The sequence below is a fragment of the Genypterus blacodes genome, unplaced genomic scaffold, assembly GCF_046128005.1.
Source record: "Genypterus blacodes isolate CSIRO-AG114 ecotype Tasmania unplaced genomic scaffold, CSIRO-AGI_Gbla_v1 ptg000071l_1, whole genome shotgun sequence".
Classification (NCBI taxonomy): Eukaryota; Metazoa; Chordata; class Actinopteri; order Ophidiiformes; family Ophidiidae; genus Genypterus; species Genypterus blacodes.
In genome coordinates this window covers 185,001-208,286 of record NW_027466881.1, presented here as the reverse complement: position 1 = coordinate 208,286, position 23,286 = coordinate 185,001, and the positions used below count along the sequence as shown (strand labels likewise).

General features: G+C 48.9%; 5 protein-coding genes across 7 annotated transcripts; 3 read left to right on the top strand and 2 right to left on the bottom strand.

The window, feature by feature from the left end:
• The first annotated feature begins 83 nt into the window (after positions 1–83).
• On the top strand, positions 84–6,228 carry LOC143005685 (protein Daple-like). The gene is made up of 8 exons (XM_076157046.1): positions 84–238; positions 468–557; positions 658–947; positions 2,796–2,867; positions 3,254–3,361; positions 3,461–3,598; positions 3,688–3,926; positions 4,579–6,228. The coding sequence occupies exons 1-8, from the start codon at positions 195–197 to the stop codon at positions 5,305–5,307; spliced, it is 1,710 nt and encodes a 569-aa protein (XP_076013161.1). The 5' UTR covers positions 84–194; the 3' UTR covers positions 5,308–6,228.
• A 112-nt stretch (positions 6,229–6,340) lies between these two features.
• Positions 6,341–12,463, top strand: gpr68 (G protein-coupled receptor 68). Of its 2 annotated transcripts, none has more exons than XM_076157016.1 (7): positions 6,341–6,527; positions 7,898–8,090; positions 9,011–9,160; positions 9,246–9,379; positions 9,651–9,873; positions 9,969–10,149; positions 10,586–12,463. In XM_076157016.1, exons 2-7 carry the CDS (start codon positions 8,007–8,009, stop codon positions 10,999–11,001), a joined length of 1,188 nt encoding a protein of 395 aa, XP_076013131.1. In that variant the 5' UTR covers positions 6,341–6,527; positions 7,898–8,006; the 3' UTR covers positions 11,002–12,463. The 2 variants fall into 2 exon arrangements, with proteins under 2 accessions (XP_076013131.1, XP_076013130.1); XM_076157015.1 differs by having other exon boundaries at positions 6,345–6,527; positions 7,898–8,099.
• Positions 12,464–12,607: 144 nt separating this feature from the next.
• On the bottom strand, positions 12,608–14,113 carry LOC143005684 (protein YIPF7-like). The gene is made up of 5 exons (XM_076157045.1): positions 13,871–14,113; positions 13,612–13,700; positions 13,381–13,526; positions 13,032–13,213; positions 12,608–12,960 (listed from the first exon to the last, which is right to left on the bottom strand). The coding sequence occupies exons 1-5, from the start codon at positions 14,020–14,022 to the stop codon at positions 12,798–12,800; spliced, it is 732 nt and encodes a 243-aa protein (XP_076013160.1). The 5' UTR covers positions 14,023–14,113; the 3' UTR covers positions 12,608–12,797.
• A 1,090-nt stretch (positions 14,114–15,203) lies between these two features.
• On the top strand, positions 15,204–17,280 carry lamtor3 (late endosomal/lysosomal adaptor, MAPK and MTOR activator 3). 2 transcript variants are annotated; one of them, XM_076157042.1, is made up of 7 exons: positions 15,204–15,287; positions 15,535–15,579; positions 15,687–15,721; positions 15,807–15,865; positions 16,022–16,155; positions 16,227–16,290; positions 16,518–17,280. In XM_076157042.1, exons 2-7 carry the CDS (start codon positions 15,571–15,573, stop codon positions 16,589–16,591), a joined length of 375 nt encoding a protein of 124 aa, XP_076013157.1. In that variant the 5' UTR covers positions 15,204–15,287; positions 15,535–15,570; the 3' UTR covers positions 16,592–17,280. The 2 variants fall into 2 exon arrangements, with proteins under 2 accessions (XP_076013157.1, XP_076013158.1); XM_076157043.1 differs by lacking the exon at positions 15,204–15,287 and having other exon boundaries at positions 15,298–15,579.
• dapp1 (dual adaptor of phosphotyrosine and 3-phosphoinositides) lies at positions 17,114–22,727 on the bottom strand. Its single transcript, XM_076157038.1, has 9 exons — positions 22,555–22,727; positions 21,470–21,592; positions 21,106–21,239; positions 20,588–20,718; positions 20,422–20,469; positions 20,238–20,300; positions 20,063–20,148; positions 19,388–19,475; positions 17,114–19,147 (listed from the first exon to the last, which is right to left on the bottom strand). The coding sequence occupies exons 1-9, from the start codon at positions 22,611–22,613 to the stop codon at positions 19,124–19,126; spliced, it is 756 nt and encodes a 251-aa protein (XP_076013153.1). The 5' UTR covers positions 22,614–22,727; the 3' UTR covers positions 17,114–19,123.
• Between the last annotated feature and the right edge of the window lie 559 nt (positions 22,728–23,286).

Here is a 23,286-nt window from a genome sequence, read left to right as displayed (position 1 = left end):
GAGGGGGGGAGGAGAGGGGGGAGAGTCTGAATGAATAGTGAGGATGTCCTTAACTGACCTGTGTGTGTGTGTGTGTGTGTGTGTGTGTGTAGCTGCTGAGTCGTCTGAAGGGAAACCTGGAGGAGGAGAACCACCACCTGCTGAGTCAGATCAACCTGCTGAGTCAGCAGAACCACAGCCTGCTGGAGAGGAGCATGGAGAGCAAAGAGCTCTACCACCAGGAGCAGAAGCTCTACATGTAAACACACACACACACACACACACACACACTGGGCCTGACTCAAACAGGAACCACATCAGACAGACAGACATTTACAAATCCACACAGTTGTGCTCCACACACACACACACACACACACACACACACACACACACACACACACACACACACACACACTCACACCAAATGAGCTGCATTCATGACACTTCCTGTCTGTCTGTGTGTGTGTGTGTGTGTGTGTGTGCAGTGATAAGCTGAATGCTCTCCGGCGTCAGAAGGAGAAGCTGGAGGAGAAGATCATGGACCAGTACAAGTTCTACGACCCAACACCCAAGAAGTACGACCTCAAGATCCTTCAGCCTCACAACTCAACTCACTCTTCACGTGTGTGCTTTCACTCCTAACATGAGTGTGTGTGTGTGTGTGTGTGTGTCCAGGAGGAGTCAGTGGTCCGGAGCAAAGGCGCTCGTCAAATTGATCAAACCACGGAAGGAGAGCAGCAGGGAGCGAGGGGGCGAGCGAGACAAAGAGGCGGGCAGAGAGAGAGAGCGTGCCAAGAGCGCCCCTGATATCCCCCTGCCGGCCCCGCCCACCCTCCTGCCCCCCGAGAACACGGCCCCGCCCCCCCAGAGGGCAGGAGGGGACCTGCCAGACAGTATCCATGACAACCACACCTCCACCCTCAGCCTGGGACCTCACAGTCCTGCACTCACACCCATCAGCCGAGGTACACACACACACACACACACACAGCATTCCCAAAGCTCCTCAGCCTGAAGTTTCCAGTGTTTCCCTGTGGAGTCCAGTCTGATCTTGGTTCCGTCTGTCCCGCCCCCTGCTGGACTCAGAGCCTCACACACACACACACACACACACACACACTCTGCTTGTGTTAACATCACACCAGATGGTGTCGCTATGACAGCAGACACATTTAACCCTTGCAGCTCTGCTTGCAGGAGGGAAACCTCATTATTAAAGTATCTTTCTTTCTTTCTTCTTTCTTTCTAACACGGTGGAATCAAAGCTTAGTGATCACCGTCTAATCAATCATCTGTTCAATGTCATGTGTTGGGCCTTGGTGGAGGTATAAACTATTAACAGCTCCTCTACTTTGTTACTCTATTTATTTGGGACTTGTTCAGGTTTCTGGTTCTGTTCTAATGCATGAAGTCTGTTTACTTTAACTCATCATCTTCATCATCTTCATCATTATTATTCTCTCACTCCACCCACTTTCTCTTCATTTTGTCCCAATCTCTCTCTCTCTGTCTCTCTCTCTCACTCTCTCTCCCTCTCTCTCTGTCTCACTCTCTCTCTCCCTCTCTGTTTCTCTCTGTCTCACTCTCTCTCCCTCTCTCTCTATCTCACTCTCCCTCTCCCTCTCTGTTTCTCTCTCTCGCTCCCTCTGTTTCTCCCTATGTCTCCCTCACTCTCTGTCTCACTCTCCCTCCCTCTCTCTCTCTCCCTCTCTCCCTCCCTCTCTCTCTCTCCCTCCCTCTCTCTGTCTCCCTCTCTCCCTCTCTCTCTCTCTCTGTCTCACTCTCCCTCTCCCTCTGTTTCTCTCTCTCGCTCCCTCTGTTTCTCCCTATGTTTCCCTCTCTCTCTGTCTCACTCTCCCTCCCTCTCTCTGTCTCCCCTCTCCCTCCCTCTCTCTCTCTCTCTGTCTCACTCTCTCTCTCCCAGCTCTTTCCGCTCCAAAGCGATTCACTTTCCTCCGCAGTAAAAGTCAAGACAAGCTCCTCCCCTCCTCCTCTTGCTCCTCCCACCCCTCCGTTCGCTCCTCCCTCTCTCTCACCAGACGACTGCGTTTCTGGTCCTCTGCCGACATCACAGATGACATCATCGCCGCCCAGCCACTCGCCCCCAACGGAGTGTTCTAACACCGTCCTCCTCTTCCTCATTAACACCTCATCATCATCATCATCTTCACCTCTGGCTTTTCTATAACACACAGGAACACCGCACACACACACACACACACTTTATAGGCAGGTCATGAGCTCAGAGCACACACACACACACACACACACACACATTGGGGCATGTCGCGGTTGTGATGCGGCCCTTCATTCACTCGTAAGTAGCGTGTTCAGTGTATGTGTGTGTGTGTGTACACGTGTCAGCACGCCAGCCTCGCCCGCATCTGTGTCAACCAACATCGGTGTCATACGTGTAGTGTGTGTGAGCGTGAGTGTGTGTGTGCGTGCGTGTGTGTGTGTGCGTGCCTGAGAGCCGATCATGAAGGAAAAACTTGTTTGCTTCTCGGCTTTGCTGCAGTGTTTTCTCATTATTTGTTACCACGGCAACCAGATCAGAAACCAAAGTGCTGAGGCTTCAGCTTCTGTATCCGACTCTCACCTCACCTACACACGTGTGCGCTCTGTGCCTGTTCACGCCTGTCCTCATGTATGTTGATGATCTGATCACTGATCCGTGTGCCGCCTGTCTGTCGCACTAACAGCTGATAAGGCCACGCCCTCGTCCCCGTGTTCCCTTCCTGCGCTCTGTCAGCTTCCTGTGGTCACACTAACACATGCCTCCTCCTCCTCATGACTTCCTGTTTGTCCCTCAGGTCTGACCGAGCGCGGCCGCGTCCATCGCAGCAGCAGTGACAGCGTCAACGCAGAGGAGGGTCATGGGCCAGGTAATTAACCCTTTCAGCTCCTCTGCTACAGCACTGAGGCTGAGTTCAGACCAGAGGAGGCGCAGTAGAGCTGATATCATGTGAAACCCAAACAGAGCTCATGGAGCAGCATAAAACAGCAGCACCACAAGGGGGTTTCATGTTGAGTCATTAGTCATTCATCAGTCATTGCTGGTCAGTGTGAGCGGCGGTGCTTTACTCTCTGAAAGACCAAAACAGAAGAATCTGAATGAATCAACATCAGGCGCTCTGATGCCTTAAGGTCAATATAATAGAGTTAGGAATGTGCTGAGGGACAGCGCTGTCCCACGGTTAATGCTGCTGTGGTTGGGGTCAAAGTTCATTGTGCAGTGATCCTAAAGACAAACTGTTCTGTTTCTGCTCAGATCAAAGCTGTAAAGCTCTCAGCTCCACACCCAGTCAGCTGTCCTCCTCCATGACCTTCAGCCCCTCTGACAGCAGGCTGGCACAGGGGCCCCCCCGCAGGCCCAGAGGTAGGACCACGCACACACACACACACACACACACACACACACACACACACACCAGCTCACACCGGCTAACACATGATCATGATGCATGTAAACATTTAGGTCGACTTTTCGAAGAAGACTCACGCCTCAACACTTCCGACTCTGCGTTTGGTCACCATGGCAACACTGGAGGTCGCCCAGTGTCAGCTGATGTCGGCCATGACACCTCCAGCTCAAACTCCTCTGTCAACTGCAGAGGTAGGAACACTTTGAGTCTGAAATGAAAGCATGTTGGTGTTTAGTGATGATGATGATGATGATGATGATGATCGTCCCTTTGGTCCCAGACTCCTGGGACCGTCAGGCCCGTACAGCCAGCCTCTCCAGTGATGATGTTGTGGCTCTTAGCCAATCACAGCACAGCCTGACCCGTAGCTCCACCCTCCTCTATGACCACACCCCTCAGAAGGCCCAGCCGCAGTGCGGGGGCGGAGTCAGGACCAAGACCCGCTCGTCCTCTCCTGGAAGTGAAATGGTGACGCTGGAACAGTTTCTGAATGAGAGCAACCTGCAGTCGCCCCCTGTGGTAAAGAACACACACACACACACACACACACACACACACACACAGTCCTCAGCTCCACCTAGTGGTGACAAAGAGACACACACACACACAGAGAAACACCAGCGTTTCCATGGTAGCATGCACATGAGACAGTGAGACGGACTGTGTGTCTCTTTCTGCCAGCCAATCAGATCCATCCAATCCCAGCTGATGTCAGAAGTGATGTGTGTGTGTGTGTGTGTGTGTGTGAGCTTAATAAGGAGCAGGCTGCGGTGGGAGGAGCCACATGAGTCAGAGCGCTCAGGATGAGTCTCATGTGACTCCCTCAGTAAATCACAGCGACGCCCCCGCTCCTCTCACCTGCAGCTGCACACTGAATTCTTTTCCATCATAAATATTCAGTCGCTGGCAAAAACAGACCCGTTTCTGGTTTCACTCCTTTATAGTTTTTCTTCCTCACATCATTGGCTCCTCTCCTCTTCACCTCAGCCCCTCCTCCTCCTCCTCACGGTCAGGGGAGGAAACATCCTGCTTCTTTCTTCTCTTCTTCTTCTCTCTCCCTGCTGCAGTCTGAGGTGTTTGTCTCTTCTTCTTGTCTCAGCCTGATGAAGAGCAGCAATAACCTGTGGTGAAGATGATAACAGTGTGTGTGTGTGTGTGTCTTTGTGCTCAGGTGTCCACGGGGAGCAGAGAGGATCTCACACACTACTTCACCAGAAGTCCCGCCCCCTCAACTTCTGCAGCACGAGATCAAGCCACGCCCACCAGCTATGTCACACCTACTGTCCAGCCGTCCAACCAGAGACCGGGTCAGAGCGTTAAGCCCTCCCCCCGCCAGCCCGTGGGCCAATCCCCCGCCTCGGCCCAAAGAACCAACCAATCTCTGAGCCGGACCTTCAGCCTGGCCTCGGCCGACCTGCTGCGCTCCAATGGGCCCGACAGTTACCGTGGAAACGATCAATCAGATGCGGTCATCAGAAGGCAAGGGGGCGGGGTCAATGGGAGAGAGAGGCCGCTCTCCGCTCGTCTGGCCGGCCCGAGCGATCAGCATTCAGACGCAAACTTCATCAACCCGCCAATCCACCACTCCTCCTCCCTCAACCTGCAGACGGAGCGATACGCAGAGAGAGAGAGGGAGAGAGAGAGGGGGAGGACTCTCCCCTCTCAGAACGGCCCTCCCTCCTCTTCCTCCTTCCATCACCGTGCTGAGGTAGCCATGGTAACCCCCGTGAGGGCGGTACCGGCCCCGCGCCCGGACGAAGCCTCTGAGCAGAGGGAGGGGCCATCGCGTGACTCCTCCCACCTAAAGACAGAGGGCGACCCGGGGCCGCCGAGCGCCCCGGCCTCCCCCGACCCCAACAACGACCCCCAGACTGTGTGGTACGAGTACGGCTGCGTCTAACACGCCAACCAGCTGGACCAAGAGCAACAACCAAACAGCAGACAGAATGCATTATGGGTCAGTCTGTCCTTAAGCTCCTCCTCACAGAGCAGCACCACCGCTCTGCCTGAAGGTTCACAGGTTCTCCTCTCCTTGACTGAACCACATACTTCCTGTTCCACTGAGCTCTTATAGACACTCAGCATCTCCTATAATACCCAGCCTGTAGGGGGAGGGGCTCCAGCGCCCCCCGGTGGAGAGCAAGCTGCTCTGAACGCCTCTGACTTTATGAGGAAAGGCCGGATTGACACAAAACAACTGGATGAGACTTTGACTGTGAAGAATCTCCTCTTCATCACTGCTCCAGTCTGAACGGACCCAACTACATAAAGGGTTAATACTGCAGAGGAGGGAGAAGGAACCAGAACCAGAGTCCAGGGAGAGAGAGAGAGAGAGAGAGATGATGGAGGGGTGACAGAGGGACAGAGCGGCTCCTCCCAGTTTAATTACAGTCTTTCTCCCTCCATCTTTAGATGATTTCCCAGCATGCATCACTCTGACACTTTACTGGAATCATGTTCAGCCTGAGCCAACACTACTGTCTCACACACACACACACACACACACACGCACACTGAGGCTGAACTTAGCCTGACCTAGTTTACCATCATCAACATACAACACGCGTGTGTTTGTGTTGAAGCTGCTGGAGGATGCGGTGACGTCATCAGTGTCACCAAATACTACATGGAGGAGGAAGAGGAGGTGATGAAGAGGAGTCTGTCCTGCTGTGTGACAAAGTTAGTAAAGCACTAGATAGTGATGAAGATGAAGATGAAGATGTGAACTCGGTAGCTCAACACTGAAAACTGTAAAATAACAAATGTTTAAATATCTGAGACCAAAAAGTTTAAGAGAATAAAATCTGTGTGTGATCTTTGAGTCAAACTGCTTTCATCATTCTGCTGTGTGTGTGTGTGTGTGTGTGTGTGGGGGGGGGGGGGGGGGGCGGGCGCGTGTGAGTTTGCTCTGCTCGCCCACGCGCACAGCTTCAGGCTACTTTAGTGCTTTAGAGCAAGACACATTCTAACGCCTGTGGTTTGGTGTGTGCGCAGTGTTTATGTGTCAGGAAGGAAGAGACCGCGGTGTGTGTGTGTGTGTGTGTGTGTGTGTGTCGTGCAGTCAGACGGAGCTGCTGATCAGTTCGCGGCAGATCTTCACACCCCAGCTTCAGTAAGAAGGTAATGGACTTATACTCGTGTGTGTGTGTGTGTGTGTGTTTGAGTTGTTTAAGTAGCGATGATTTGTGTTTGTAGTTTTAGATGAGCAGCAGGTTGATGTTCACACACACACACACCGCGTGTCATCTTATTCACTCTGATTTTTCATATCGTGTCTGATCATAATAATCATAATTATCGATCTCAGAAGCAGAGATCTGGATGAGTAAGAAGCTGAACGCTTCAGATCGATTCACACCGATCAGTAATCAATCAGCTTTGATCTTTTGATCAGACGGGCTGCTTTTATCGATCACAGAAGTAAAAGGCGAGAGATGTGATGTCTCTGCTCTCTATTACATCTGAATTATTGATGAGAGCTTCGCTGTGGCTCACAGAGTGGGAGGGTGTGTGTGTGTGTGTGTGTGTGTGTGTGTGTGTGTGCTGATGAGTGTTGATACACACACACATTCTGATTGAGTCTCAATGTATTTGTGAAGTGAATCTACACGTGTGCTGTCACTCATTCTGTGGGCGGAGCTACAGGTCCCTGCATGAACCTGCATCAGTGTGTGTGTGAGTGTGTGTGTGTGTGTGTATGCGTGTATGCGCGTGTGTGTATGCGTGTGTGTGTGTGTTTGATATTAAACGTTGAGGGTTTGAACGCTGCTTTGCTCTGCAGACTGAGCTGTGGACAGAACCACAAGAATGTGAGAGGAAGTGAAAGAGCTTATTTACTGTGTAGACGGACAGAAATACACCCTGACCTACACACACACACACACACACACACACACCTCAGTTGAGTTCCCTCAGTCTCCTACACACTGGTGTTGTTAGCTGCTGAGGCCACTAGGAGGCGCTGGTTGCTCTCTGCTCTGTGTGTTTGATGTTCCTCCCTACAAACACATCAGGTGAGCCTGCCGCTGCCTCTTCCTCTGAGCTGTAACTTCTCTGAACACTATCTGACACACTCTGTCTGCTCGGGGGAAACGGTTTGTCAGCCTGTGAGTCAGACGCAGATCAAAATCTTGGTAATAATGAGTGTGAAGGCTGATCTTCATCATCATCATCATCATCATCACCAGTAACCTTCCTGTGTGTCTTTGTCACTTCCTGTTAGTTTGACCTACAAATCGTCCCACTCACAAATCACACAACCATCTCTATGCATCCGGCCCCGTTTGTAACTTCTTGCTGTTGCTATGGTTACCACTGCCCCAATCACAAACCCACAGCAACATTCCAGCATGTACACGCGTGTGTATGTTACACACTGACACTCAAACCTCTTTAATAGCTCACCCGTGTGTCAGACATTCTGATCACATGTTGCTCCTCTGCCATCATCAATCAACCTCTGATCAATGAACTGAACTTCTTTGTTTCAGAGCGTCTCATTGGACCTGGAGAACCATCTGTGACATCACTGAGCCGGGACTACACACACACTCATTACTGTGACATGTGTGTGTGTGTGTGTGTGTGTGAGTGCAAGTGATGAACATGTCTGCAGACGACATCATGAACTGCACCATCAGCCACGAGATCCACCAGTACCTCTTCTCCTCCGTCTACATCCTGGTACTACTGGTGAGGGAGGGAGGGCCCAGGGAGGGAGGGAGGGTAGGAGGGAGTGAGTGAGTAAGTGAATGGGGAGTGAGTGAGTGAGTGAGTGAGTGAAGGAGCGAGTGAGTGAGTGAGTGAGTGGGGAGTGAGTGGGTGAGTGAGTGAGTGAGTGAGTGAGTGAGTGAGTGAGTGGGGAGTGAGGGAGTGAGTGAGTGAGTGAGTGAGTGAGTGAGTGAGTGAGCGAGTGAGTGAGTGAGTGAGTTAGGAGTGAGTAATTGAGTGACTGAGTGGGTGGGTAGTGAGTGGGTGAGTGAGTGAGTGAGTGGGGAGTGAGTGAGTGGGGAGTGAGTGAGTGAGTGAGTGAGTGAGTGAGTGAGTGAGTGAGTGAGTGAATGAGTGAGTGAGTGAATGAGCGAGCGAGCGAGTGAATGAGCGAGTGAGTGAGTGAGTGAGTGAGTGAATGAGCGAGTGAGTGAGTGAGTGAGCGAGTGAGTGAGTGAGTGAGCGAGTGAATGAGCGAGCGAGTGAATGAGCGAGCGAGTGAGTGAATGAGCGAGTGAGTGAGTGAGTGAACGAGCGAGTGAGTGAGTGAGTGAATGAGTGAGTGAGTGAATGAGCGAGTGAGTGAGTGAGTGAGCGAGTGAGTGAGTGAGTGAGCGAGTGAATGAGCGAGCGAGTGAATGAGCGAGCGAGTGAGTGAATGAGCGAGTGAGTGAGTGAGTGAGTGAGTGAGTGAATGAGCGAGTGAGAGAGTGAGTGAGTGAGTGAGTGAATGAGCGAGTGAGAGAGTGAGTGAATGAGCGAGTGAGTGAGTGATTGAGCGATGTGAGTGAATGAGCGAGTGAGTGAGTGAGTGAGTGAGTGAGCGAGTGAGTGAGTGAGTGAGTGAGTGAGTAAATGACTCAGTAAGTGACTGGGGAGTGTTGTTGTTTCAGGTGGGCGTGCCCTCTAACTTGTACTCGTTGTACCATGCGACGGTGCAGCTGAAGCAGAAGAACGAGCTCGGCGTGTATTTACTCAACCTAACCGTGTCTGACCTGCTGTACTTGGCCTCCTTACCTCTCTGGCTGCAGTACTTCTTTCAGGTAAGAGGAAGTCTTCTCAGGTAGCAGCAGCTTCAGTGCACCTGTCTGGTCCGTGTTCCCTCAGTGGGCTGTGGTGTGCTTTCAGGGTGATGATTGGCGGTACAGGGAGTGGCTCTGTCAGCTCTGTGGCTTCCTGCTGTATGAGAACATCTACATCAGCATCGGCTTCCTGTGCTGCATCAGTCTGGATCGATACCTGGCTGTGGTCCATCCCCTCAGGTGGGACCAGCTGGGCTACACACACACAGGCACCTACACACGCACAGCCGCACACACACACATGCACGCACGCACAGGCACACACACACACAGCAGCTCTTACGTTTGCACCATCTGTCCATGCAACACAATCACACCTTTCCCCCTCCTCCTCCCCCTCCCTTCCCCAGTGCTCAGCTCTTCATCGTCACACCTCCCTGTTCTTCTCACAGTCACCATGAAGACCAGATGATGTAATAATCCACAGTGTCCTTCCTGTCCTGTGCCTCAGGTTCTCCTCTCTCCGCTCCATGAGTGCAGCCTGGCTCGTCAGCTTCATCATCTGGCTGAAGGAGCTGGCGGTGGGCGTGGTCTTCTTCCACCATAAAGAGCTGAGCAGAGACGGCATGAACCAGTCTGTGTGCTTTGAGCATTACCCCATGCAGCCGTGGGAACATTCCATCAACTACTACCGCTTCAGCGTGGGCTTCCTGTTTCCTCTGGCCATTCTGTCGGTAGGAGGAGCCGCTCACACACGTGTGGACACGACCTGTCACACACTCATGTTGATCCTTCTCTTGAGGCAGCTGATGTTGTTTCCTGTCTGCAGACTAGCTACCTGTGTGTCCTGCGTGCGGTGGGTCGCAGCGCAGGGACTCAGCCGGACCAGAAGATCAGGATCAGGCAGCTGGTCAGCAGCACCATCCTCATCTTCCTGGTCTGCTTCTCGCCGTACCACGTCCTCCTGTTAGTGCGCACCCTGCTGGAGAGAGACTGCAGCTTCATTGCAGGTGCGGTCTCTGCGTCGGGTTCAGGTTTGATTTACGTCTGAATGACGGCTTGGATCATCAGGTCCATCGAGCCACAGGAAGTCACTGAGGATCAGAACCTCACACACAGGGTTTATATACAAAGGCTTGGTTTTCATTGTGATGCTCCAGGGAATCTGACCTCTGACCTCTGTTTGTTCCTCTGTGTAGATGTTCTCCTCCTCCTCTTCAGGTCTGTAGGTCTCTGATGGACCCTTATGGATCCATGATCAGGTGTTAGAGCCTCTAAAGCTCCTCTACATGGAGACAGAAGCTTAGATACACACTCATGTGTTCAGCCACCACATCTTTAGACAAATCCCTCACTGTTGTGTTGAATGAATGAATATAGAAGCGTCCTTGGCTCACTGACGTCACAGTGAAGTGATCGTCCTTCTCTTCTTCTCTTCTTCTCCAGGCATCTTTAACTCTTACCACCTGTCTCTGCTGCTGACGTCTCTGAACTGTGTGGCCGACCCCACCCTCTACTGCTTCGTCAGTGAAAACGCTCGCCAGGGTCTGAACGCGGCCGTATTCCAGCCTGTTGCTAGGATACTCTGTTGTTTCTGCAGACGTGGCAACGTTGACCCCGCCCAGCCCGCCGTGGAGTCCCACGAGGTCGCCACCGAGGAGAACAACGGCCATCAGACAGTGAAGCTTCTCACCCACATCAACAAACTCACAAACCACGCACACCTAAACATGGACGCACACGTAAACATGGACGCACACGTAAACAGCAGGACGACTTTAGTCACTCAAATCAATGAAGCACAGATCAGCTGCATCACTCCACAGACAGCTGAGCCCTCAGAGACCACAGGAAGCTGCTGATGTCCTCCAATGAGGCCAGAGGGACAGAGACACTTTGACACTGCCAGTCGGCATCTCATACAATACCCAGTTTGTATCAGCAGAGCTGCAGTCCTAAATGTGGAACATCCTCAGTCAGATGGTTCAGTCCCTCAGTCAGATGGTTCAGTCCCTCAGTCAGATGGTTCAGTCCCTCAGTCAGATGGTTCAGTCCCTCAGATGGTTCAGTCCCTCAGTCAGATGGTTCAGTCCCTCAGTCAGATGGTTCAGTCCCTCAGTCAGATGGTTCAGTCCCTCAGTCAGATGGTTCAGTCCCTCAGTCAGATGGTTCAGTCCCTCAGTCAGATGGTTCAGTCCCTCAGATGGTTCAGACCCTCAGTCAGATGGTTCAGTCCCTCAGTCAGATGGTTCAGTCCCTCAGATGGTTCAGTCCCTCAGTCAGATGGTTCAGTCCCTCAGTCAGATGGTTCAGTCCCTCAGTAAGATGGTTCAGTCCCTCAGTCAGATGGTTCAGTCCCTCAGTCAGATGGTTCAGTCCCTCAGTCAGATGGTTCAGTCCCTCAGTCAGATGGTTCAGTCGTCTTGATTTCTCCAAACATGGATTAGAGTCTAACTTCAGCTCAGATGTGCTGACAGGAAGTTTCCTTTAGGTGTCCGTGTGACCTTTGACCTTTACTGGGGAGGTTCTGCTGGTTTCTAGCAGCCTAGGGTCAGACTTGGACCACAACAGGGAGACTGGAACATGGTCGTGTGTGAGGACATCTGGAGTGAAGGTGATGCGTTCCTTCATTGTTCTTCCTGTGGCAGGCAGAGAAGAAGAAGCAGAGGAGACCAGTGAGCTGTCCTGTCACCCTGCTGAAGGGCCCAGCGTCTTCCAGCCCTGAAGCACCAACGTGTTCTTTAAGCCAAAGATTCAGTGAGAGGCCAGGGAGCGGAGCTCAACTATCCATGTGAGATTTAGACCAATTGTGCCCAGGGTCAGGGGTCAGAGGTCAGAGGTAGAAGAGACAGAGGTCACCTCAATGAACCTCAACATGTTTACATAGAAATATCAAACATTAGTTCCGTTTTCACACAAACTGTCTCAGGGCACTCATACCTCCGCCAAGGAAGAACAATCCAAGTCAACCAGGCTTCAAACCTTTTTCTGAAGAAAGTAGTAGTTTTAGAAAATTGTTGTTTGATTTCTTCATTCAAGTGCATGAAAGCATGTGAGCTCCGTGTCCAGACGTGTTTACAAGCTGTCTGCATGTGCAGTTACTGGGTTGCGGGTCAACAGTGTTGCCATGGTGATTTCTATCAGAGCTTCAGTATTTGTTATGACAACATGACGTATCAACATGTGATCAATCTTTGACACAGAGGCAGAAAATATGTGTTGCTAGGATACCAGATCATGGAAGTGGAACATCGTCCCACAAATGTTTGTAAAATTCTACACAATATTTATATTAACCCCACCATGACGGAGGACTAGACTATTAAAGTGTAAATATGAAATAACGTGTGTGTGCGCGTGTGTGCATCACTGCACCTCTCCTTGTGTGCAGCAGGTGGCAGCATTACCTCATACATTCATACATCATCAATGACATCAGCTGTGTCCCAAACACTTTTATTTCAGAAGAACACTTGTACTGTAACAGTGCGTCGCTATGACAACAGGCTCACCTTTAGAAATCCACATGAGCTCACAGTGAGTCACACTGTCTCCTTAAACAACATAGACCTCAGTAAGGTCACCAGAGGTCACCGGAGGTCACCAGAGGTCCAGGCCGACTGGAGAGCGTGGGCAGGTTTGTTATGAACCATCAGAGTTAAAAGACGGTGAGCAGAGCGAAGATCCCGTAGAGCAGAGCACAGGGATAAGCTACCAGCAGCTGCTGCCCCTCCATGGCCAGAGTGGAGATGAAGATCTTGGAGGCCGACAGACTGCACCAGCCAATCACCACCAAGGCCAGCAGAGTACCCAGCATGCCTCTGTGAACACGCAGAGACACATGAGTCACACCTGAGCCCCCCCCACCCCCACCGTGTTTGACTGAACTCACTGTAGAGAGAAGAAGACGGCGAGCGCAGACAGGCCCACCATGGGCAGCAGGCAGTACCCCAGCACAGACGCCACGCAGCCGGACGACACGGGGACAGACGCCATGAGGCTCAGCAGGGAGAACATCCCCGCACAGGCCAGCAGGCTGAGCCCATAGATGCACCCGAACTGAACCTTTCCTGCCTGAACACAAGAACACACAGGACCAGGACGCTTCTGAGCGGACCTCAGGCTCACTGCACGTGTGTCCACTAGGGGGCAGACGTTTGGTACATTCTGCACAGATGGACGGACGAAGGGACATTTCACCGGTCACAGGAAGTGAGACGCACGGACGCAGGAGGACTCACCATCATCAGAGTGAGGCCCAGAGCCAAGCAGAACAGGACCGGTCCAGTCAGGTCCGTCTCCCTCATGATGCTGCCGTCCGCTGCCTTCAACGGGTTCAGAACCGTCAGGGTCTTCTGCCAGATGTGATCCAAGTTGATGCCAAGTTCTGCAAAAATACCAGAACAGAAGTTTACTATGACATCACTGCGCGTCAACTCTTCATCATCGTGTGTGTGTGTGTGTGTCCTCACCCTCCAGCAGAGGCACCTCCTCCTGCTCTGTCTCTTTGTCGCCCCCTGCTGGCTGGAGAAACTCTCCTGAGTCCTGCTGCACCAAAACACTGAAACATCAATGAGATGAGATGAGATGAGAAATGTGACTGAATGTGATTTAAATGTTACAAAGATTGAAACAAGGCAGAGAAATAGAGAAGAGAATTTACATCAGAAAACAAAAGCAGCAGCAAGATAATTCATTATAAATAAAAATGACATCTAACCGCTGACTCACTCCTGATCAGGGTGGTAGGGGTCGTTGGGGTCATAGGGGTTGTGCAGGTCATAGGGGTCATAGGCCTGGTGGGGGTTGTAGGGGTCGTAGCTGGGGGCCTCTGTGTGCTCGTCCATGTAGAAGCCTGACGGGTAGAAATCCTGACCGGCCATGATGTTTGTTTATTTATCGATTCCTGAAGAAGCCTGATGATTTTCTTGTGATTTTGAGAGAATAAAAGCTCTTTTATGAAGATAATGTAACATTTCCATGAACAGTAACGTTTCATGTCCGCTGATATCAACTGATCGCTCCAGTATTGATCATCTATGTGACATCATCTCCCAGTTTGACCTCAGTGCACTTTGACCTCTGAGAGTGAGTTCTGCAGTGTTTGGGCCCGTCTGAGTGAGGATCTGAATACTTTGATACGGGGAGAGTAAAGTACAGAAACACTGGAACACTTATTGATTGATTATTTTTGTGGATTAAGTTTCCTGACCCCAAAGTTTGAAGAAGTAATAAATAAGTGAAGCAATACTTTCATACTGACGCTTTCATCTGAAAGCACCAGTGATCCTGACACACATCCAGAGAAGCACCAGCAGAACCTGTGGCCCGGTTGGTTCTGGATCCACTCACCTTGTGCGTCGTGCGGCCCAGAGGAGCAGCTCCACACGGGCCCTCTGCCAGAGCGGCTATTAATACTCCCCTCTATATTTACACCGGGCTCCATAAAGGGACAGAGGCACTGGGAAACACATCAATCACAACCGAAGTCCAACATGAAGTCCTGCATCTGGAACAACAGAGACTTTTGCTCTCTATTAAATTTGTCCAAGTTTATCTGTTTATTTAAACATTAAGACGATTTGAGACAGGAACTCTGTCATTTTAAACCGAAGCGTATTTGATCATTTTCTATATTCTTTGAACCTTATCACGATGACAGAGCTGTGATCCGGGTTGACATTAAAAAAAAGAGTTCGAGGATAAAAGATGAATATTTCGAATATTTTTTTACGTGTTTCTTCTGACATTTGACTTTTCTCCTGAGAATGTCTTTGTTCTCATGATAGTTTGTGCTGTTGCTTTGATCACAAACTCTCTTTAATATTCGTCTTTAACTCAGTATGACGCGCGCTCATACACAGGCTTTTATTGTGAAACCCTGTACGGGTTCCAAACCGGAAGCCCCCGTGATCATAAAGCTGTATAAACACACAACATAACACAAAGATATGATGTTTTTGATTTATAAATACAAACACAGCTTTCTTCCTTTCCGTTGTTATTCTTCCGCTGTTTTGTATCGGTGTTGATATTTAAATAAAGTTATTAAAACTCACTTCCTCCAAAAGCCGGAAACACAACACACGGGTCAGGTGACCGCCGGTGCTCGTGACGGTGATTTCATCAAAGTCCGCATCTTACGCAGGTAGCGCAACTCTGCGACGCATTTAAAGGCTTTGATCAGTGCGGTACACACCAGCGTGATCGACATGATCGATATGAGCTCATCATGCTGAGTGTCAGCTAGCTCGGTTAGCAAACACGTTAGCATTATTAACGCACTGTAAATACGCCGGAAGTCACTCAAATAACACAACAACGGGGAGTTTAAACTGTAGAGTTTAGATCGATAGGTTAGTTTGGTCTCTGACCTTCTGTGTTTGTGCTCACAGACCTTCAGGGACACACGGACACACACAGGCGGCGCCATGGCTGATGTGAGTATAAGCCTGTCTGTCATGAAAACGAAAGACACACACACACACTCTCTTGTACCTGTGGTCTTGCTAGTCCTGATCTTCCTCCTCCTTCATCTTCTTCACAGGATCTAAAGAGATATTTGTACAAACAGCTGCAGAGGTGAGTCTGTTGTTTGTCCTCAGTGTGCAGGTGTGTGCTGCTGCTGTCTGGCTGTTGTCTCATCTTCCTCTTCGTCCTCCTGCAGTGTTGAAGGTCTTCATGCCATCGTGGTCACAGACAGAGACGGAGTCCCAGTGATCAAAGGTACTGGACCAGGATCAATGATGTACAGACTCAGATCAGCTACAGACACAAACTGACCCGTGTGTGTGTCTGTCTGTCTCTGTGTGTGTGTTTCTGTCTGTCTCTGTGTGTGTGTGTGTGTGTGTGTGTGTGTGTGTGTGTGTTGCGTCTCTGCAGTTGCCAATGACAACGCCCCGGTCCACGCCCTGCGGCCTGGCTTCCTGTCCACCTTCGCTCTGGCCACAGATCAGGGCAGCAAGCTGGGCCTCTCTAAGAACAAGAGCATCATCTGCTACTACAACACCTACCAGGTGAGACCAGGCACCGTGCTGCACACTGAGGGGAAACCACCAGACTGACCTGTGTGTCTTTGTGTCATCAGATCGTGCAGTTTAATCGCCTACCGCTCGTCATCAGCTTCATCGCCAGCAGCAACGCCAACACGGGTAACAGCTGAGACACACACACACACACACACACACACACACACACACACACAGCTACCCATCAGCACGACGCCACATCATTTCACGCGAGGAGTGTGTGTGTGTGTGTGTGTGTGTGTGTGTGTGTGTGTGTGTGTGTGTGTGTGTGTGTGTGTGTGTGTGTGTGTGTGTGTGTGTGTGTGTGTGTGTGTGTGTGTGTGTGTGTGTGTGTGTGTGTGTGTGTGTAGGCCTCATCATGAGTCTGGAGAAGGAGCTGGCTCCACTCATCGAGGAGCTCAGGCAGGTGGTGGAGGTCACATAGATGAAGATGAAGAGCCTCATCCTCCTCCTCCCGCTGCGTTCAGGCGCTGTGGGATATGGAGGACTAAAAGTGCCAAAATTAAATAAATAAATACACCATTAAATAATTAATTAAAAGTGTCATTAATTAATTAAATGTCATTAAATGTGAAATAATTGATTTAATCAAAAGTCATACAATTTAAAAAAAAAAAAAAAAACATGTAATTATTTCAGTGCACATTTAATTATTTCATAGTTCGTTGTTACAGCGAACCATGAATACATTTTATCTGTCAAATTTACCCGTCAAAGTTAGAGGGCGGGTTCTTACACCTGATTGGTTACCCTGCACATCAAGTTTAGGCAAATCGATTCCAGATAATGGATTGATGCAAAGCTTTAATAAATGCTTTACACGCTACATGCTCGGGGTCAGCAGGTCCTGCTTCCACATACTGTGCAAGGTCTAAAATATCTCTCACCAACTCTCTAGAAAGTTCACGGAGATCCTCCACCAACACAGCCGCCATGTTTAGAAAAACTTCTACTTTCTGTTTCAAGGCAGACCAAAGCAGTGGATTAGACTAGATTCGCGTTAGCCCCGCCCACCGACTTTGATGGGCGAGGTTGACGGATAAAATTAATTCATGGTTCGCTGTAACACCGAACTATGAAATGATTAAATGTGCACTGAAATAATTAAAAAAACATTTTTTTTAATTGTATGACTTGTTTTATTTAATCAATTATTTCACATTTAATGGCACATTTAATTGATTATTGACACATTTAATGAATTATTGACACTTTTAATTAATTATTTAATGGCGTATTTATTTATTTAATTTAGGCACTTATAGTCCTCCATAGTGAGAAAGCTCTCGTGTGTTTGTTGTGATTCCTGCTGCTTTCTTTGCTTCTTCTTCTTCTTTTATCTACCTTTGTTGAACACACTTATTGTAAGTCGTTTTGGATAAAAGCGTCTGCTAAATGACCCTAATGTAATGTAATGTAATCTTCTTTCTGACATTCTTGCTCATTTCTTTCCTTAATTTTACTTCAAATTTCCTGTAAACGTGTGAATAAACTTCATATTTGGCTCCAAACTGCTCGTCCTGTTTTCATCTGCAGGTTTTTAATGTGAGCTGCAATTTGTTTACATAAATGAGAAATCTAAAGCTGTGAGGCCACGCCCACTCACCTGACAGCCAATGACATCAAAGCAGCGAGGAAGATCAAGAAATAAACATTAAACTTCAGAGTCACTTGGTGACTGATGAGCCAAATGTTTAGTGTGATTCCAAAGGTTAAAGGTCACAGTGGCTGTGATCCTCCAGTCCATGTGGTTAAGTTCATGTTGGAGAACAGAAGGAAGATCAACATTCTAACAGCCTCTGATCACTTCAATGTTCATTGATTCTGTTGAGTTGCAGCCAATCAGAAGCATTTGAGCCTCAAACAGGAAGCCAGGTGTAGCGCCCTCTAGCCGCCCTGGCTATTTAGTAGAAATGCGCTGCCCGGATTCTAAACTAGTTAAGGTGATTAATGCTTTTGTGTTGTGCAACAAACGTAAATACTACTTATATTATTGTGAACAGATAAGCTATATATATATGCAAAGGTGAACAATTACTTAATACTTTTAACAATTTACTTGAACAAAGAATAGCACAACAGTTGACATTTACATATACACAACATATAAAATGTACAAGTATAAACGTATATCTAAGCCGGCATATATAACTAAACTATCTTTTGGGTACCGAACCGTGTGTCCGCTGAACGTTTACAGGCCTGCAGGTCGAGATGCTGCAGAGTGGGTAGCCTCGAACACAGCTGGATGCTTCGCGCCCAAAGCACCACACACCAGCGAACACAACGGCACCGCTGTTTAGGCGATGCGGTAGGCGAGACGTCGCCGCGGTAGTTCGTCCACACAGCCGTCTGGGTCCAGACGGCTGATTTCCCTCCGAGTCCGAACTCTTCTCTACTGCATGAAGAAGCTAGTAAACTACCTCGGGCTGAGCTCGCGGCTCTTCTGTCCTCCGGCGCAACAGTTCAACCGGTAGCGGCGAATTATCAACTTGTATATTACTTGTATTATGTTATAAATATTGAATTATCAATATTAGTATTATGTTGACTCACTCGTTTCATTCGGATATGTCATGCCCTAAAACGCAAACCCTCCTCTCTTCTCTCACGTCCTCCTCCTACACCTGACCTCTCCTTCTCACGTTCCCCTTGACCTCTCACCCAGACTTCTGATTGGCTCACCTCCCGATACCTGTATTTTAACCTATACAGTATTTAAAGCATGTAAACATTATTTAACATTGTTAACAGTATTAATTTCACTTTTCAAAATAAGACAAACAGAATAAAAATAAAAATACACATTGAAAAATACACACATACAAATTCCCATAGGGCTACACAAGGATCAATCGGCTTATGTTGTCGATCATCTGGTCGTCATATCCAGACGAGGCGTTCAGGGTCCTGACGAGAGGGTGGGACTTCTGTCTTGTGATGCCTTTACTGACGCTCATCGACCTTTTTTCACCTGCGACTGAAACCAAATCAAAAACAGTCTGTGCTGAAGTTTTCTCTAAGTAACCATAGCGACCAAAATCTGCATTTCCTCTGCTTTGACTAATGAACTGTATGTCTTCATGGCTGATTGATTTTTTCAAAGTCTGCATCCAGATCAAATGGACTTCCTGTTTAAACTGCATGTGGAAACATTTGAGCTGACACATCCTGCGTCCATCAGACGTGTCCACTTCCTGTCACATCAGCCGTCACTCACCAGTTTCCACCTCAGCATCTTGAGCCACTCGTCCGCCTCCACGCCCGTCTTAGCACACAGATAGAACGTCCTCTCGGGAAACACCAGGCTGTGGACAGACCAGATAAAGGGAGACGCTTCAGCGCCAGCACAGACGCCATTTTGTTTGTTCACAGATATGTCTGTGTGTGTGTGTGTGTGTGTGGGGGGGGGGGGGGGGGGGTTCATTCTGCTCTCACTTCTCTTTTCTGCAGGTTTGGCTGTGAGGAAGTGAAATGAATCACAGTGGGTGTGACTGTTCACGTGTCCCCATGCAGGACACCTGTGACCCCAGAGGTGTTGAGTTTGGACCTCAGGTTGGCCTGGATTCTGTTTTTAGAAGCAATAAACTGCAAACTGAAGCTGCTGTGTTCTTACAGCAAACAGGAAGGTTTGAGTAAAAACAAGAACTGGATTTGGCTCCGATTACTGCAGAGAGGAGAAGCTGAATGACTGAGGGGTCAGGGGTCAGCTGTGGTTTACACTTGTTGACTTGTTGCTGCTCTCTATATAAATACAGGATAAGATTAAAGCTGGATTATTAAGGGGCCTTCCGGGTTCCAGACTGTCCATTGAGTGGCATTTAGAAGAGGGATAGCTACTGTCCTTCCCCAGAGTAAGTCTCTCCCTGCTACAATGACTGATGTCATCCCTCACCAGAAGCAGTTGACTCTATCCTGAGAGTAATCAAACTGCACTGCAGAGCAGGAGCGCAGGTCCAGCTTGCGGATCGGCTCCTCGCACTGCACACAGGGAACAAACCTTCATCATCATCATCATCATCATCATGGCGTCAGCCCTCACTTCTGCCCAAAGCTGAAGACAAACTCACCATTTTGTCTTTGAAGTATTTGAGCTCGTATCTGTTGAGTGTGAACCATCGCTGCTTCCAGCTCTGAGAGACAAACAACAGGAAACAGAGACAACAACAAAGATGGACGCAAAATCAGGTTTTTAAATCTTTCATCATTCAAGTTCTTTGGCTCAGGACCCAAAGCTGCTCTGAAACAACAAACCTTCACAAAGGCTCCCTGCTTCACCAGGTAACCTTCCTTTGTTCCCAACTGGAAGACAAAACTGTTATTCTATGAGAAAACATCAAGTGTGAAGATACAGGAGTGCTTCAGTGGATCCATGAGAGGATGGTGTGTGTGTGTGTGTGTGTGTGTGTGTGTGTCGTACAGAGGGAGCGTTGGCCACCAGGTCGTTCTCGGTGCGGCCCGTCTGAATGGCCGTGTGAACTCGTACGGACTCGTAGATGGACGGCTCCTCCACTCTGTAGGGGTACGGACACTTCAGCACCATCAGGGTCCCTGAACGCAGCACAACAAGACGCTGAAGGACAAACTACTATGTTTACTTTCTCTGTACTTTATGTAAAGAGAGACAGGATGAGTCTGTAGCTTTGTTCCTCTCTTTATCTCTGCAGACACTTTGCTTTCTGCTTCTGCTTCTTTTGAAATGTTTTATCTTTTTGCAGATTTAGTTTTACCTTTTTATAGCTTGTATTTTGAAGTATGCTTGTGTCCAAACACACTAAACATACATGTTGTAAAACATGTTGCAATGAAGCAACACTGGAAATCCCTCAGAGGACGAAGAGGAAGAGGAAGTTGCTTCCTGTTACCTTATCTAATTTCACCAAGGAACAAACGTGTGTGTGTATGTACGTGTGTGTGTGTGTGTGTGTGTGTGTGTACCTGCGTCGCTGCCCAGCAGAGGCTGATTAGCAAAATGTTTAACAAAGTCTTGCAGGGTTGCAAACTCGTTAAATCCAAAGACGTATTTGTTGTCTTTGCGTGTCACATGGAAGTGTTTGACCGAGTCCTTCGCCCTGTGGGACAGAACACACCTGAGTGAGCTTTACTAGGACAGAATATTCAGTTACCACTGCTGCTCATCCTTTAACATGTCCCCTTTACTACAAACACACTTTCCATACGTATTTGTGTGCGTCACTCATATTTGATGGGACCAAACTCGGATTGCTCTCGTCATTGGCGTCCAGCTTTGAGGTTTGGCTCTGCGGTGATGCTGGATGTTGATTGGCTGAGGCAGACTGACCTGACAGACAGAGCGAAGCATTCCGGGCCCTTGTTGCTGTTTCTGAGGAGATAGCTTCCATCGCTGCCGTTGGACAGCAGCAGAGCCTCAGCGGCGTGCCGGGACAGCTCGTGATGGTACCACCTGCAGCACAGACACACACTCAGAACCAGCTGGAGCAGGATCAGGACAGAACTTAGGAAGAGGACAGAGAGAGGAAGAGAGGAGACGAAGGTCCACATGTGAAGAAGAGGAGCTGCTGGAGAACAGAGGAGGAGATGTAGTTACTATGGTAACTCTACTCTCTTATCATCAGCTGAGCTCAGGTTGAGCTGAGTCATGGGTGTCTCTCAGTAGAACATGATGAGGCTCATTCCTCTGTTAGAGAGCAAACATCTGGAGACACACTGGAGGAGAGAATCCTCATGACTCAGAATCCTCATGACAACATTACATTACATTACATTACATTACATTACAGTACGATCATTTGGCAGTCGCTTTTATCCAAAGCGACTTACATTGCATTACCCTACCACCCTTCGCAGAGGGGGGAGCAATTGAGGGTTCGGTGCCTTGCTCAGGGGCACCTCGGCAGACACTCGAACCGGCGACCCTCCGATTCCCAAGCGGAAGCTCTACCCACTGAGCCACTGCCTCCCCCCTAACATGACACAGTGAAGCCTGAAGAGCTGAAGGCTGTCAATCATCAGGCCAAACGCCACGACAGAGAGACAGACAGAACTATAAAGTACCTCCCTTTGTTCTTTCCACCTTGTGGCTTACTGTTTGATCCAGTATGTTCTGGTGCTGGTCGGCCTGACGGTGGCGCTGTGAGCTCTTTCTGTCTATTCTGTACAGCAGCAGTTACATTCATTCAACGATTCGGGCAGAATCAAGTTTGTTGGTTTAACACTGACGGAGACGTGAGCAGAGAACAGATGGGCCTTGGTGGAGGTATGCTGTAACCATGGTTACAGTAAGTTACCTGAAGTTCTTCTGTTTTGGTCCAAAGAATTCTAAGCACAAAATTGAAAGAAAACTGAAGCAAATCATTTCAGAAAGTCATCACACACACACACACACACACACGCACACACACTCACCCCAGTGTCTGCAGCTCGTCACTCAGCTCGTCGCTCGATGCGTCGCTGTAGAAACTCATGATGGAGCAGAGTGTGTGATGAAGTCTGACTGATCGCCACACACACCAACAGTGAAACGCCAAAACGCACAAATGAAAGTGTGACACGGCTAACAGGAAGTATATCACCCAACAGGAAGCTCAGAGGGGAGTTGACTCCAGCAGCTGTGACTGCAGGCTCAGAAACATGAGGGTGTATCTAAAACACTCACATCAACTCACTCAACATAAACTTTAGAGTTCAAATAAACTCAAGTTCTTCACTCTAAATCGCCCACAGCAGTGTGTTGAGTCAGATCTGCTTACCTGTCAATCACAGACTGACCTCAGACTCACTCAGCACAGGAAAGGTTGGGAGTGGACTTACACAAATTGCTTGAGTTAATCTTTAAAACAGAGGTGTCAAACTCATTTGAGTGCTGGGCCACATTCAGCCCACTTAGATTCAAGTGGGCCGGATTAGTGAAATGAAAGCATAATAATCTATAAATGAGTGTAAATGACAACTCCAAGTTTTCCCTTTGTTTTAGTGCAAAGAAGTACACGTTCATATTGCAAATGTTTACTTTTACAAAACATATTATGAACAACCTGAAATTTCTTAACTCAGTGGTTCCCAAACCTTTTCTGCAGGGCCCCCTTCTGTAGATAAACATTTCAATTTCAACAATAAACAATAATAACAATAAGGTAT

Coding starts and splice junctions, on each gene's coding strand:
- LOC143005685 (XM_076157046.1), top strand. CDS start 195: ATGGAGAGCAAAGAGCTCTACCACCAGGAGCAGAAGCTCTACAT. Junction 239..467: donor CAGGAGCAGAAGCTCTACAT/GTAAACACACAC, acceptor GTGTGTGTGCAG/TGATAAGCTGAATGCTCTCC. Junction 3,927..4,578: donor ACCTGCAGTCGCCCCCTGTG/GTAAAGAACACA, acceptor CTTTGTGCTCAG/GTGTCCACGGGGAGCAGAGA.
- dapp1 (XM_076157038.1), bottom strand. CDS start 22,613: ATGAGTTTCTACAGCGACGCATCGAGCGACGAGCTGAGTGACGAGCTG. Junction 21,240..21,469: donor TGCTTCGCTCTGTCTGTCAG/GTCAGTCTGCCT, acceptor TCTGTCCCACAG/GGCGAAGGACTCGGTCAAAC. Junction 20,719..21,105: donor TCTGCTGGGCAGCGACGCAG/GTACACACACAC, acceptor TGCTGCGTTCAG/GGACCCTGATGGTGCTGAAG.
- lamtor3 (XM_076157042.1), top strand. Junction 15,722..15,806: donor TTGTACAAACAGCTGCAGAG/GTGAGTCTGTTG, acceptor GTCCTCCTGCAG/TGTTGAAGGTCTTCATGCCA. Junction 15,866..16,021: donor CGGAGTCCCAGTGATCAAAG/GTACTGGACCAG, acceptor GCGTCTCTGCAG/TTGCCAATGACAACGCCCCG.
- gpr68 (XM_076157015.1), top strand. CDS start 8,007: ATGAACATGTCTGCAGACGACATCATGAACTGCACCATCAGCCACGAG. Junction 9,161..9,245: donor GGCTGCAGTACTTCTTTCAG/GTAAGAGGAAGT, acceptor GTGTGCTTTCAG/GGTGATGATTGGCGGTACAG. Junction 10,150..10,585: donor AGACTGCAGCTTCATTGCAG/GTGCGGTCTCTG, acceptor CTTCTTCTCCAG/GCATCTTTAACTCTTACCAC.
- LOC143005684 (XM_076157045.1), bottom strand. CDS start 14,022: ATGGCCGGTCAGGATTTCTACCCGTCAGGCTTCTACATGGACGAGCAC. Junction 13,701..13,870: donor CCCTACCACCCTGATCAGGA/GTGAGTCAGCGG, acceptor TTGATGTTTCAG/TGTTTTGGTGCAGCAGGACT. Junction 13,214..13,380: donor TGGGCCTCACTCTGATGATG/GTGAGTCCTCCT, acceptor TCTTGTGTTCAG/GCAGGAAAGGTTCAGTTCGG.